This window comes from Carassius auratus, chromosome 10 (assembly GCF_003368295.1).
Source record: "Carassius auratus strain Wakin chromosome 10, ASM336829v1, whole genome shotgun sequence".
Lineage (NCBI taxonomy): Eukaryota > Metazoa > Chordata > Actinopteri > Cypriniformes > Cyprinidae > Carassius > Carassius auratus.
The window spans coordinates 15,106,145-15,122,054 of NC_039252.1; the positions used below are offsets into that span (position 1 = coordinate 15,106,145).

At 40.7% G+C, this 15,910-nt stretch overlaps 1 protein-coding gene across 3 annotated transcripts in view; it reads right to left on the reverse strand.

Annotated features, from left to right (window-relative positions):
* Positions 1-2,771: 2,771 nt before the first annotated feature.
* LOC113110006 (nuclear receptor-interacting protein 1-like) overlaps positions 2,772-15,910 on the reverse strand; it is a 29,130-nt gene continuing 15,991 nt past the window's right edge. Inside the window, exons 1-3 of one of the 3 annotated variants that reach the window (XM_026273978.1) lie at positions 9,034-13,191; positions 8,739-8,948; positions 2,772-8,074 (exon numbers count right to left, since the gene is read on the reverse strand). In XM_026273978.1, coding sequence (XP_026129763.1) covers positions 4,551-7,700 — 3,150 coding nt within the window. In that variant the 5' untranslated portion in view covers positions 7,701-8,074; positions 8,739-8,948; positions 9,034-13,191 and the 3' untranslated portion in view covers positions 2,772-4,550. Of the gene's footprint in view, positions 8,075-8,738; positions 13,192-15,910 lie in introns of those variants that run through there. The other 2 variants (XM_026273977.1, XM_026273976.1) reach the window with 2 other exon arrangements.

Below are 15,910 nucleotides of genomic sequence, written 5' to 3' on the forward strand. Positions count from 1 at the left end.
GTTCTATTTATTAAAGTAAATTGTAAGATCTTCATTGAAAAGATAACTTAAAATCGTTTGACTGAGTTTGCATATTCAAGGTTTTCTCATATCATGAACAACGTCTTACTTTATCAGAGGTCACAAGACCACATCTGTTCCAGCACTGAACTAGAAGTACCAGTCCATTTATTGTGCCATTAAGCCATGAAATGTTAACTCCAACATAAGTTAAGTGTGAATCAATTTTAAGCTCTTTTATGCTCCGTGGCACGAGGTCAACACACCACCAGTTGCCCGCGATCAACAACAGGGCTCAGTGAGCGCTCTTAATGAAAGAAGAAGTTCTTCTGCCAGCTGTCACATTTCTGGTGGCCTTTGAAGAGGGGGCTGCTGGGAAATGGGAGGGAGGGAGGAAGGGGGTCACAGCTGCAGGGCAACTGCAGATCAACCACAGTGAGTGAGCTGAAGATGTCAGCGAGAGAGACAAAGGTCACAACCCGTGAGGCTCTGGCACAGACTTCAAGAAGCTCACCTTCACCAGCATCCAGCACAGGGGAGAGAGTGAAACAATGGAAACACACAACACTGATTAAAGAAAGTGTGTTAGAGGGATTTGACCACAGTTAATGGCTGTTTGTGTCCATACGGAAAAATGCCTTCAGATTGAAAAAAAAAAAAAAAAAAAAAAAACAACCTTAGATGGAGAAAAACTGCTACAATGCACAGCCTCTAGTGGCTTATTGCTCATATAAAAGAAAGTTGATTTCATTTACAAAGGCTTTTCACAATGTACCTTGTTTCAAGCAGCTTCTTGTAAAAAGAAAAGAAAAAGAACATAATCGCAACAAACACGGGTTGTGCTGCACTCAGAAATCAAGTGAAAATGATTTTTATATTAAAATTAATATCTTACATTTGAACTGATACAGAATTATAAGGAAGCAGAATTAAAATCAATTGAATTTAAACGGCCCCACATTCAAGTAACTAACTATAAAAGCAAAGTTTGTTGAGACAAAATTGGCTTTGGAAATTTAGCTTGTTTTCAATTTTTGTGGGGTTGTTAATAAGCCTTGAATTTGAATTTCAAAGGATTTTAGATTTTACAGACAAAGAAAATATAGATGGATATATAGAAGGCTAGTGAACTACTAAACGATAGATTGATACTGAACAACTGAATGAATGAACAGATAGATAGATAGACAGACAGAAAGATAGATAGACAGATAGATAGATAGATAGATAGATAGATAGATAGATAGATAGATAGATAGATAAAGCTTTGTCCCTTAAGTGTAAAATTAACGTTACACAATTATTTCCTTGTCAAAGACCAATTTTGTGAGGAAGGCATGAGAATCGGTGCAGCAGATGTAATTAAGCACCTGTGAATGAGTGTTTTCTCAACCAGCAGCTGTGGATTGCGATGGATTTGGGTTAAACATTGACCCACGAGGCCGTGCTTCAATGCAGGAAATCCACACAGCGGTTCCAAACCTCCATCTCAACCTGCTGAACCTTGCTGACCCGAGTACTTTGTCTTCCTGGAGGACCAAACCATTTCCTTTGTGTAGTGGGCTGGAGTTAAATTGTAAGTAGATTTCTGGGCCGCCTCCAAACTCCCCGTCCACCGGCACAGTCCAGGATATCAGAGGATGTGAGACAGACAAACGGCCGTTTGTGGGCTCTTAACGCTGACCTCGACTCGAGACGTGACTTGTGCCTTTGCCCTCTCCTCTGTTTTGAAGCCAGAAGGAAACCGGGGGTTACTGGCAGTTCAAGCATGATAAGCATCTCTGGATGGAGAAGTTCACATGGAGGAAAGGTTACGTGAAGTTGAAGAAAAGAAACCTCATTAGAGGATTAAGGAAGGGGAAAGAAGGCAGACAAAAGCCTCTCCTTCAAAAAGAGCCTGGAAGTGGAAACATGCAGTGAAATGTAAAATCACTTTACAGCAGACCCTTAATAAGTCTGACATTTTCATCACACTTAAAAATGGTAACAAAATATCAAAAGTTCCCTTTTCGGAGTCAATTTTGCATATATTATTCATTTCTATTGTTTTATATGGTGTAATTTAAAACCTAACAAAGTAACCCTGTGAAATATTTTTCATAGAATTTGTGCTTGTGTAATTTTTCTTTAAAATAAATGCCTCTAGGCTTAATATATAGTTGATTTGTTTTTCTTACAAATGCATGTATAGGACAATAGGCAAATGTAATAATCCTTATGCATGCAATGCCCCAATTTTGGCTTGAAATGTTTATTCTGACGTTTGTTTTAAGTGGCCGAAAGGAAGTGCAAAATTGGGATCAATGCATTTCTCTCACAATGGTTGGACAAGGCACTTTATAAAATAGAAGCCAACTACCTGTTTTCCCATAACTACGAAACAATGTTTTCCAAATCCTCCTTACCATCTCTTTCCTGCTATTGTTGAGAACTGGCAGTCATGCAAATACCAGTTTGGAAAGCCTTTTTATATATTGCACTCACTTGATTGTCACGATGAATGCTGGTGGTTCAAAAGTTAAGTGTTGGTTAACCTGATTCTCACACTTAGTTGCCTGGAGATACTCTGTGTACATCTGAGCAGTAAAAAAACAACAACCTCATAATAGAAAGCTTGTTTTTGATTGGTTCACTCATATTCATCTGTAAAACCAACAACTGTCAAGGGTTAAAATTTGACCTCTGGCCTCATTGTAAGGTTCTTTATTAAAAATTGCTGTAACCTTGCATATGTAAATATAGGCAAAAGATGACAAACTTTCATTCAGGTCTGTGCATTTCAATTTTTTATTACGCTATCAGTGCAAATAAACACCAAAGACAGAACATAAGAAAACCAAAAGGCTCCAGTAATCACAGGATTATATGAAAACAAGGTTTTTTTTAGTTATTCACAATGCAGAGCCACAACATTGCAGATTGTCTCTAAATTAAACAAAGCAATGTTGTTTTTAGTTTTTTTCTTTCTTTCTTTCTTTTTTTTTTTAACCGGGAACAAACAAAACCATTCAGGAAAAAATATGCACATATTTCCGCAGGTTTAAACAGTCAAGGACTGCATTTACAGACAATTATGGTTTAAGTACCCATCTCTCCATGATAAAAACATCTATTTTAAGACTTGACATTTCCCCATAACAGAGGGACTCCCCATGCGTGTGCATGCTACAGGCAGCAAAGAGCCTCGGACAGAGCAGTAGATGTGAACAAAGATTATCGTTAGCACAACATAGACATGCAGAAAAGTGTCATCCTCCAGTACCCATATTTACATTATTACAGTTTTCTTATGTACAACGCAAGACGTTAAAAACTATTTTTTCTTTCTCTTGAACAATACAAAATAGTTATCTTGAAAGCAATATTTACATAAATGTATCTAATCATTGTCAAAACATATGAATCATACAGAAAATGTGGAATAAAATCTGTAATTGTTTTTTTTTTGTTGTTGTTGTTGGATAATGTTTAAGACTCAAGTGATGGTCCTGTAAAAAAAAAAAAAAAAAAAAAAAAAGATGCAAATAAAGTGGACATAAAAAATAAAAAGAATCAGACTGAATTCAAATCCCTTCTCACAGTAGAGTGTCTGATTTAAACAGTATCCATAAATATCATATTTACCCCTCATGGCTTTGGTGGACAAACTGTATCATCTCTTTCAATATTCAAATTCTTGTCAACACCGTAAATGTGTGAATGCTACATATAGGATTTTTAGATAAGATACAAAACAACATATTATACGAAATTGTAAAAAGATACATTTCACTGGCTAAAAATATGACACTCAGGTTTTTTTTTTTTTTTACGTCATGCCATTATCACCACATAACAGCTATAGTTTCATTCCTGATGAAAAATAAAGCATTCTAAATCTAACTAAGCTACGATTATAGAACATTCCAGTAAATGTTGTTGCCTTGTTATAACGTGAAAACCCTCTTGACCTCAGCTAGCTTTACAAGAAAGATACCTGATAGATTGCACTGACATTCCTTTAAATTCTGCTGTATGAAAATATACTTTATAACTGGACTTTTCAATGCACAAATCTAATATTGTGCTCAGACAGTACAATTTTCTTTGCCCTCAATAAAACGAAAAAAGGGTCCTGATTTGGCTGTAGATAAATATAGTGTGAAATTAGCAGTAACATTTCTGGATTCATCAATAATACACATAATAGGATGTTCTTCAGTTGTGGAAAAAGGAAAAGCTTTTTGTGGTGGACATTTTACATTGTGCTGGACAAAGCAGTTAGCTTAGCATATACTAAAGAAAAAAAACCCATTCCAATATGTGTATACAAAATAATTATATCATGGAGAATCACCTTCAATAAAAAAAAATAACACATCAAACAAATGGACAATACGCCAAAGTTTTAAACTGAATTACCATGTTCCATGGTTACATTTATTCAGGTTCTGTTTTTAAATGAAGATAAAAAAAACAGATATTATAGTCAAATGACCATACGCACAGTTCTTCAGCTTCTCTCAATCTTTGATAGTTCATGTCTACCAATTTTCCATAGTCTCTTCTCTCTAGCTCGGAGTCTGTCTGTGGACAGGAGAGTTTATTCTGTGCTCATAGTCAATACACGACTCTACTTTGTCACCCATGACACAGTGGGCCGGCTCCACCTGATCCCGGATCTCAGGTCTGAGCTGACCGTTTCCCCGCTGAAGCATGTAGTAAAGAATCGGATTAGACCTGGTTAAAGGGGGCGAGTCTGTACTGGATCTCCCCTCCCTGCTAAAAATTTCTCCAGGAGACCCCTCAGGTTCTTTTTTAACAGGTTTAGGACTGGCTTTAGGAGATCCCTTAGCCCAAACTAGCGACCCCCCAGTGGTATCAACAGGTGCAGGTGCTGTTTTGGAATTTGTACTGCTAGAACAGGGGTACCACGGTAAGTACGATGACTCCTGAGGGAAACAAGACTGGGTTAAGTTCCCATTGGCTGTACAGTTTGCCTGAGGGATGAAGGGACTTGGGGTCCCTCTGGGTTGGGATAGCTCTTTCAGACAGTTTTCTGACAGGAGGAGTTGCTTAAGAACATTGAAGCCTTGGCTTTCTCTGGAGAGAGGGGTTTTGCTCCTAGGAATCCCTAGTAACTCTTCTTCTTTTGGTTTTGCCAGACCTCTAACATTAAATTCAGGTTTTCCAGACACCAGATTGTCACTAGTGGTATTTCGAGATGGCTGACAGAGTTCATTACTTAGGTGCTCTGCTAGCTCAATGCACAGTTTTCTCTTCTTGGGAACGGGGCTATGAAAATCCACTGGTTCCTCTTTTACAGAGTTCCCGAGGAGCCTGGTATGTGGGTTTGAATGGTAGGTAGCATTCTGCTGTTTCAAAAGATGGCTGAGAAGTCCAAATTTAGCAGCTGTTTCTGTAGGAAATAGCTCAGATTTGATTGTACCCTGTGCTTCAGCAATAGGTGAGCGTTGTGATGATCGTCTCTGATTGTGCACCCCATCATCAGAGCTATCTGATGAGAGATTATCCTCTACTAGCTCAGTTTTGATCTTAAGTTGTGGAGAAGGTCCGTTTGAGCTGTCACAGTTGACAGAGCCCCTGTGAGGTTTCTCCAGTCCCCCTGAGGTTACTTCCAAGACTCTGTGCCCACTGGTTCTTTCCTTCTGGGAAGTTGTTCCCAAGAGAAGCTGCAGTACAGTGCGTTTCTCAAGAAGGTTTTCTATCTGTGTTGAGGCAGAGGGTGATTGCTCACATTTAGGAGCTGGGAGAGCAGAAGGGGAACCTCCATCTAGCATGGAGGCTCTGTTCCGCTTGTGTGGAAAGACAAGTTGATCCAAAAGTGCCTGAGGCTTGTCAAGCTCAAGTTCTGGGCTTTGCCTTCTGCTTGTCGGCTTGTGAAGGGGAGAGGGTGACAAGTTGTTTTTACCACTCTGGGCCAGATTTTGTAGTAGCTTGCTGGCACTGAAAGGAGGCTCCAGTGTCTTTTCACTTACGTGAGCTTTAGACTTACACAGATCTAAGGGACTGGACTGGGCATGGGGTGAGGGTAAGGAGTATGAAGGGGAGATCGAGCTGAAGGTAGCTGTTTGCCGGTTCAGAGGACTCTGCGTTCTGCTGTCCTCAGTTGTGCCAATCCTTTTACGTGGGCCTGCAGTCGAGCTGCTGATTATTGTGTCAGATCGCAAACTAGGATTATCTGAACTTTTGTTTACCTTCTCGTTATTTTTGCGGTCCAGCAGTAACTGCATTAGAGTGACCTTATCATGGGATTTCACGTCTGGGCTGGTATCCAGATCTGTGGCCTCATGGACCTTTGGCACAGAAGGTTCCGGCTTCCACTTGTTTATGAGAGACTCTGTGAGCTTATCCACAGAGGGGGTTAAGGAAGAGCAGGCTTTGGATTTTTGGCTAGGTGCTCTGCTTTTCATGGAAAGGTCGATGGGGGAACAGCTGGAGAGGCTCTCAGCATCACTGCTGTCTTTGGTCAGGCTGTTATCCTGGCTGGAGTATTCGCTGTCAGAATGCAGGGAGGAGGCCCCACTCGGGAGGATGCCATAGTCATCCTCCAGGTGTCCATTCCTGGTGAGCTGCTGCTGGGAGTTGTGATTGTTCAGAAGTAGAAGCAACAGGCTGCTGCAGTTTTGTGGTGGTCGACCATGTCTCTCTTTGGGGGGTCTCATGGAGGGTGAGGAAAGGGAAGGGATATTTTTGCTGGAGTTTACAGCTGGTGGGCGGAGTGTTCCGTTTTGAACATTTAAGGAGCTTAGCATGTCTGGGGCAGTTGTTGGCTGCCCCATGCTGGGAGGCCTTTTATCCTGCGTTTGTTGAGTAGCCATGGCTGCTAGCCTCTCGCTGGCTGATCTACTGGTTAATTGTGCTTTTATGGCCTGCTCTCTGGAGTACTGCTGTAGATGAGCCTCACTGGACAGCAACAAGGCCAGCTGACTGCAGGCGACACTGGGCTTGGGTGAAGGGGCTGGACTGGACCTAGTGCGTACCATGCTGACAACAGCCTTGAGTCGCTCAGTGCAGGACATGGATTCAGAGCTTGTGGGCTGTGCAGAGCTTTGAGAAGAATGAGGAGAATCTGAGCTTCGGTTCTGGTTGCTCTGCCGACAGTAAGGCACTGTGTTATGGTTCTGTTGCTTGCTTTTCCTCATGAGGCTTTTTAGGCGGCCTGATGCCGTGCCGTAACTCTGGTAGGTTTCCTTATCAGCAGAAGCACTTACACTACTGTCCCCGTCGAGCAGTTTGTGGCTTTGAGAAATGTGCTGTGACAAGGCGACACTCTGCAGCCGAGAGCTGAAGGACTGCAGCAGAGAAGCCAGCAAGGTGCTCTCCCCCTGCTCCGAGCCATCCAGGCCTCCTTTGTAGTGCTCCTTTCTCTGTCCGTTCACTTCTGCTACAGTGCCTGTTCGTTTCTGGCTGTCATCTTCACTCCATGCTCCTGAGCGAAGCAGCCTGGCTTTTTTAAGGTGCTGTGAGGCTGCACTAGGTGGGCTACTCTTGTCTTGTGAGGTGGGGCCATGGTTAGGGAGCTGAAACACCCTAGTCACTCTGTTGACATTCTCTTCATTGTTTTGGACAGGTTCTGACCTCTGTGTAACAGTGGCAGCAGGTCCAGTGGTGACCGGATGCATTAGCAAACCTTCCAGATATGTTAAAGCAGCAGAATCCTGGTGAGTTTCAGGGCCAGACTCCACCCCATGAGTCATGTTCAATAGTAGGATGCCCTGATGTGATGTTTTACAAGTAATGAAAATGTGTTAGTAAGATCTGTGCCATAAATGATGAGAGCAGAGAACTCCAACCGTGCTTTGAAATTTGGTCCTTTTCAGTCAAAGAGTTTTACATACAGGACCAGTGGGTATTTGTAATTTCAAGCCCGAAAACCCACCTGGCATCGCTGCGCATTCTATGAGTAAATCTGAACTGCTTTGAAATATGCTGTAAGCACAACCAGAGGAATGAGGAGGTTTACTTGTCCTGATGAACCAGAAGCTCTATATTTGGGAGATCCTCTGGGAGGAACCAAAAGCTCAGTGTTGCCTGTTTGCTCTTCTGATCTCAGACGTGGCCACACGGGAACCTACAGAACAAGAAAAGAAAACACTACATGAGTGACAGGTGTCAACATCCCAGCATCAACAAAATAACCACTGTAACTTTCTTTGAAGTCTCTGTCAAAACCAATCATCACAGAAGAACTAATTAAATTCGAACAAAATAAGAAAACTTCAGAGTGAACATAAACTTGTGTTTGACAATAGGAACTTAACTTTATAGGAACATTCTTGCAGCAACTGTCAGTCAAACTGCTCTGCCTCCCAACTTTTTCTTCAGAACCTTTCAGGACCTCTCTTTGTTTGTTCTCATGTGTAAAGAAGGTATTTTTATGTCCATTATTTGCTGAGCATTTAAGAGTTATCAGGTGAACCTCTTAAGGTTTTTTTTTTTAAACAGACAAAAGTTTCCTTAAAAGATAGATATTTGCTTAAACTTTGGTAGTAAGATGGACAACTTCTTGCCTGCTCTGCTTAAAGATGTCCACTTATATCACAAAAGTCACTCACAAAAGTCACTCACAAAATTAATCTGCAACATTTAAAAAGACTCCTTCACATGTGTGCAAATACCATATTACATTATGACAGAAAAATGTTGAAACTATTGTTAAATTCAGTCAAATAAGTTTTTCTTCTTTCTTAGAAACGACAGTCTCCCTGGCATAACTGGATTAAAGAAGTGAATACCCATTCAAAAACGGCTGTCAGCAGCCCTTCACGCTCAGGCCAGTAGTGGCTCAGCAGGGTTGGCAGGTGTAGAGGGGCACACATGGCACACCTGTCAGACCTCTCCTCCACAGAGTCATGGCATCAGATAACATGACAGCACCGCTGGCTGCTCGCTCGACAGGTCTGAACCCTGTCAGAACTGCTTCCATAAACACTCCTGACTTCGCACTGTCAGGGCCACCACCACAAAGGTTAATTAATACAGGATTCCAGCTCCCCTTAAGCAGTGCTCCGCTGCCAGAGAGCTTCTTACCCTCCATGTCCTGCCCCTTCAGCATCGGTTAAACATGTTACAGCGGTTTGCAGAGGAGTTAAGCTCGACCTTGAGCTGGGGATGCGGTTACAGCAATTCACCAGCATGCTCACGCCTGGAATATCCTGAATTTGCCGTAGCAACTTGAGATCCTCAAGTTGACGTGACAGGAAAACCCTGCAAGAATCAGCACAAGGTCACAAGCATTTAAATTTGATGCAAACTGCATTAAGTTGCAAAGGTCGGGTGCAACAGGTTACGACTGCAAGGACAGAAAATAGGAAAACTAATTCAATAACTAATTCAGTCTCAGTTACAGGATCAGCTTGGGCCACTGACCTAAATTTAACAACAAAGAGGACAACCTGCTAGAACGGGGCCATCGGACGTCTCGCGCTAATCTTAATGTGGCAGATTAAGATTAATTTCCCGCCAAAGGAGGTGCTGCTACCCTACAAATAAAAGTTCAAACTTGGGACAGGTGGATAAAGAAGATAAACAAGACAGGCTGAAAAACTGGACCATAAGAACAATGAAGTAAACACATCATTCAAGACAAATCAATACTGGGCTACAATCGGAACATGCTAGATTAGATCTCGCCAATGAAAACTAAAGGAAACCGTTAAGGGATCGTAAAGCCAAAAATTTTAATTCTGTTATCATTTACTCACCCTCATGTCACTTTAAACCTATATAACTTTCTTTCTTCTGAGTTTCAATCAAAGATTCCAGCAAATAAAGACTTGTATTTCACAAGACCTTATTTTGAGAGGAAGCAGGTATACATGTGACAGGAAATACAGATCTAAGGTGCGATCTCAAAGCATACCCTCCATTCGCCTTTCCCACACATGACCCTTTTGCACAAGAAATACAAAATATGTTTTCTCTCTCCCTCGCTCTCTTTTCCCCTCCGTCTCTCTCCCTCCAGCGGTCTGCAAGTGATTATCCATTATCTCTGACAATGTCAAACATTCACACCCAACAGCATTTTAAGTGATTTCACTAGCCAGTAGTGAAGGGAACAGCGGCAGACAGGAAGCTTTATCATGGCAGGGCGTCTTTCTTTGCTCTCCCAGACACCATGAGCAGGAAGGTCAAACCATCATCAGTGGCTGAAAGGCAATTTCCCTCGAGGAGCTGGACCCAAAAAAATGGCCTTAACTGTGAACGCTGGACTTCTTGACGCAAATGTCAGGGATTTGATGTCCAAAGCCAATCTGGCGATCCCAGCATATGGGGTAGGATATTAATTGGAATTCAACACGTCCCACAAAGTACCCTATCAGAAAAAAAGGTTAACGAATGATCCCCATTATAAGGAACCATAATCCATTTGCACCATTTAAAATGCATGATTAAAAATAGGGTGAGCCGCAGGAACAGTGCTGCGAGTCAAGGTCAAGTATGTCTGAGTGTCAGTGCACGCAACAGCTGGAGACCATGCAAAGCTCTCCGTGTTAATAAAAAGTGACAACCCAGTCCTTGCTGTGCGTATCGCTAATATTTGACACCAGATTCGCTTCCCCGGCGTTAAAGGCAAGCCAAGGTTAAATAAATTGTAAAGGAAAGGGAGCTGTGTGAATCGCTTTCCATCATGTTATTGTAGGCAGCTGGTGTTCACTCAGATACGACGGACAGAGTTTGTAAATCCAATATGGCTTGAAAAAAAATGTAATAAGGGGAGCGACGTGCTACCTCAACAAACACGACTGAAACGTCCACGTCAGTGAACTTTTGCTCTTTTGAAGTAGAACGTAGAGCAAATAAACAGCCCCATGGAGCTCTGCAAACGGAGTCTGCTATAAATAAATGAAATAAAAAAAAAACGGCTAAGAAACAAAACACAAATGCCCTTTGACGGTGATCTTATTTAAAGAAACATGACCAGTTAGTAAACACTACAAATTAAACTTGTTGTTTCTTTAGAATTTTTAAATCAGTTGTAAAAATGGAGGGGGGGGGGGCAGAAGTAAAAGAAACACAAAGACATCAAAAACAGACTTTGACGGAGCAGTTTACAAAAAGGGGTTGTAAATGTTTCAAAATAAAATATAAATTAATATGGTACATTAATACAATCAAAGGAATAAAATTCAAGTCGAAATTTTACATTGAATTACTTGGTTCCATTAAGTTCATACAATATAATCACACAAGGTCAGCATTTCCTACAGCTCATTAAATTCTGTTGCTCGGCTCACAAGGAACTCCAGTATTTTCATATTTATAAACTTCAGCATACAGCTAGAAATTACATTCAAAACAGAGCTTTTATTAATTTTCTTAATCGATTAAGTGCACTTAACCAATGAAAAGACAAAGCACCTGGGTTCCTCCTCTTGGCACATCATTCCAGCTGGCATAAATGTTGGCAGAACTTGCCAACGAAATGCCACCCGAGTACAATAACAGCATCTCATTCACTCTCCACTCTTATCACTGGGGCTGTAGAGCACACACACTCCTGCTACTCGCAGAAAACACTTTGACTCCACTTGCCAACTCCTCCATATCTACTCACCCGCTGTCTCCTTAATCACAACACAGGCAGTTCCAAATCGATCTTCCCCTGCTCCTCGCTGCTCCTATTACTACTACACCACAGATCCTGCTACACCTCTAAGCTTTGAATTGAATTGGCCATTCCCACAAGAAGATACACTGGAATTTGAATTGCAAATGCTAGGAAGTGGAATTTACAGAATTGCAATTCAAAGAAATGTTACAGCTAATGGCATGAAATGAAGGAAATAAAGGGTTCTTAAATTTTTTATTTTTTCATGATTTTTGTTTTAATTTATTCTATTCAAATTCAAACGTTGGTTCTAGTTTAAATTCGGATTTCATTTCTACTTCAAGTTGGAATACCATTTTGAATGGCATGTGGTGCATTCAGATTCATTCTTCAGCACTTTACAGGTGTTTAGCACAGATATGAATTCCCATGCTACTGCAGTATTACTCCAAAGGTCACCTAGACGGATGATTCAATTTAAAGCACACACAAACGCACAAACGATCCATTTCCCCTCCAAGAAAACACCTTAACAACTGCTAGAATCCGCCTCTTCTAGAAAGCCCTCAGGACTATAGCAGCAATCTTCACACTCTCTAGAACTACGTAAGACAACAGTGTCCCAACTATAAGCTTTGTTTAATTATGGCTAATGAGAGCGGCCCTCCGTTACGGAGGCGACGGGAGCACAGACAAAGCAGGCGTCTTCGCTGCAGATCTCAGGAGGCTCAGACAGGTGAAGTGTGGTAATCAATTTGCTCTACCGGCAGGACTCCTCAGCAGAATACTAATGAATCCCTCTCTCTCCAAACACACACGCACACACACAAATAATCCGCTCTCACGCATTCACTCAAACAAACATTTCAACTTTTTCCTTGGCTGGAGGGAATGAGAAAACAGCTGGGCTGATCACTGCTGCCCTCAAGGCTGTGTGGATACAGATTACACGGTCGTTCCACTCGACACTTTCAAAACAGCTACGGGGGAAACAAGGTGAAAGTCAAACCTGAAGTACAACCCCAGCTGCATGGCCGGGTTTGAACACAAACACACACACACACACACACACACACACACACACACACACGTGGACACATTTACAGCCAGGAATATACAAAACAGAAACCAAACACGCACCTGCAGCCACCACACACAGGTACAGATGCGCCCGAGGTAAACACCAAAGAAACACATGAGCAGTCACCCATATAAACACTCAAGGGGAAAGGTATGTCAGAGGAGAAAAACTATTTATCATAATTTGGGGGTGGAGAAGAATCTTTAAACCCCACCTCCCATACTCGCTCTCTATCTGCACACAAAAAAAATATATAAATAAAAGTTAAAAAATGATTTGTCATCAACACAAATTCAAATCCAGCTCATAGAATTTCCCTAATCCCATTCCCGCCATCACAGCCTGTCCTCTTTCCACAATCGAAACAATGAAAGTGATGAAATAAATAAAAAAAAAATAAATAAATAAAAATACATGCTGGTATAAATAAAGGCCCTTTGGAATACAATTATCATTCAATCCTGATGGACACATTTTTTTAATGTACACTTCCATTTAAAAGTAAACTTTTATTCAGCAAGGACACATTACATGATTCTTCTGAACTTTCAAATAATCTAGGAAAAACTCTATTCCACAAAATATATTATATAAGAATAACGATTTTCATCGTTAATAATAATACAAAATATTTCCATGCAAATAAGCATATTAGAATGATTTCTAAAGGATCTTGTGACACTTAAGACTGTTGAAAATTCAGCTTTGCTGTCACAGGAATAAATTGCAGTTTAAAATATATTTTAACAGAAAAAAAGTGCTTCAAATTTGTAATATTTCATACTGTATTTTTTATCAAATAAATGCAGTCTTAGTGAGCATAAGACACTTCTTTCAAAAACATTAAAAAGTATTTTATTTTAACAATTTTATACTAATCTGCTTTTACACTTTATCGATCTTTAATTTGCATTAATTTAATGGTTAATGTAAAATCATCAGGAAACAACGGGAAGATGCGGATGGGATCAGAAAATGCCCCAAGATTCAAACGTGGTTCACATGCGAACCAGAACTACTATCCAGCATGTCAAAGCATCCACTAACTGCTAGGCCACGGCTCTTTTATTGATATGACAATGAAACGGTGTAAGAAAATGACTGGCAGAAGAAGAAACAAGACGTGAAATGTTGACTTGATGTGTTGAGTGGAACTCAAAATCACATCACCACATAAGCCGTGGGGCTCAATGTTTGAGAGTATGTAACTAACAGCATGGCCATGGCTAGCCACTGTGCTGTTAGACCCCTCTGCTCTGTGGTCAACAGGGCAGCAGGACAGTAAACCCAAAAGCACATTTTACATCAGCAGGAATAATTCACTTTTTACACATCCAGTATCATTAATCGCCTCTAACAAGAGGACACAACCTTACCTTGGCAGTTTCACACACAGCTGGAGAGTAGAAAAAGAAGCACACAGGAACACACAGGAAGCTGCCATCCTCTCCGAACTGATGTGTGAAGACAGCCAGGAGCTATAAAACTAGAGTGCAAACCTCAAAACAAATGAAGAGAAAAAACAGGCTGCCGCAGCACTGCTGATGTCTGCGCCCTTGACACACTGACACTGTCATGTGACACTCTGTCATCCACCACCTGGCAGAGCCCCACCCTCTCACTTCATCCTTCTGGTAACCCAACAGCATTGAACTATATCGCACCGCCCCCCCACACCAACGGAAGGTAGAGAGGGTCACCATGTCCTCATCTGTAATCTTCTGCCATTCTTCAGCAGGCCTGCTGGAGTCGGAGGCACCTGCCACAAGGGGAGAATGCCCAATTAGGCAGCTGTCATGCAAGGCTGAGGCTCCAGACTCATCCCTGTCGAACTGGAGAGCAGCTGTGGGTGCCAATTACAGCGAAACATTAACCGCTTCGGTTCCAGGAAACAGCAAGAGCCTGGGCAACACACGAGGATCAATAATTCCAGGTTTCTAGCCACTGGGCACTGGAACCTGATTACCGGCATGCCCCATTCATCCAGCACCAGAAACCATCTTCTCCAACATCTCCAAAAATACACATGATGAACAGTTGATCCAATAATATATCAATATATAGAAGGGTCTAAAACAGTATTTTGCATAATTTAATACAAATTATTAGTAAAAATTATTGGAAAACAAGTAAACACAATTTTTATGTTAAAAAATCATATTATACACACATATACATATATATATACACACACATATATATATACATATATATATATACACACACACACACACATACATATATATATGTATGTGTGTATAATATGATTTTTTAACATAAAAATTGTGTTTACTTGTTTGCCAGTAATTTGTACTAATAATTTGTTGTACAATATTTTTACAAATTATATATATATATAATCTTCTCAATTAAGGAACAAGCAGATCATCTAAATAAGGAATAACTCTGCTTTTCTTAGTGTGGCCAAAGCCATACCAGGAAAAAAAATTGACATGAAACATGCAACTGAACCAAAGTTTCACTTCCACACATGCTGCAGTTTCAATCCCAATTATGATGCTGTTAAGCACTGTGATGTATTGAATCATGACTTTTGTATCATATATATATATATATATATATATATATATATATATATATATATATATATATATATATATATATATATATATATATATATATATATATATATATATATTAGGGGTGTAACGATACGCGTATTCGTATTGAACCGTTCGGTACGACGCTTTCGGTTCGGTACGCGGTACGCGTTATGTATAGGCCTACCGAACGGTTCGTTGGAGTAATTAATTATATTTGAAAAAAAAAAAAGAGAGAGAAAGAAATATAATGATATGCGTTCAACAAGGTAGCCCAATAACCCAAACAACGTAACAGGCAACGCCCCTGACACTCCCGAAGAAGAAAAAAACACCATCTTATATGTTTATGTTAGGCTACTCAGCAGGCGCTCGCTCACTCAGTACGCGCTGAAGGCTCGTTGCAAAATAGCCAATGCGTTTAACAGACTAGAAATGAGAAGATCCTCCAATAACCAACAGGTCTGGTGTTTGGGTGCACTTTGGATTCCCTTTAAGCTATAATGGTGATGGCAAGAGAGTGGTGGATAAAAAAACAACGGTATGTCGCATCTGCAACATGACAGGGTACACCAGCGGGATTACAAAAAAAAAAAAAAAAAAAACCAGCGGGAATATCTGGGATATATGCGTCAGTACTATCTGGGAAAAGACGAAAAAAAGGAGAAACATGCACGCAGCAAACTATCCCTGCAGCATTTAGACACTATAGCT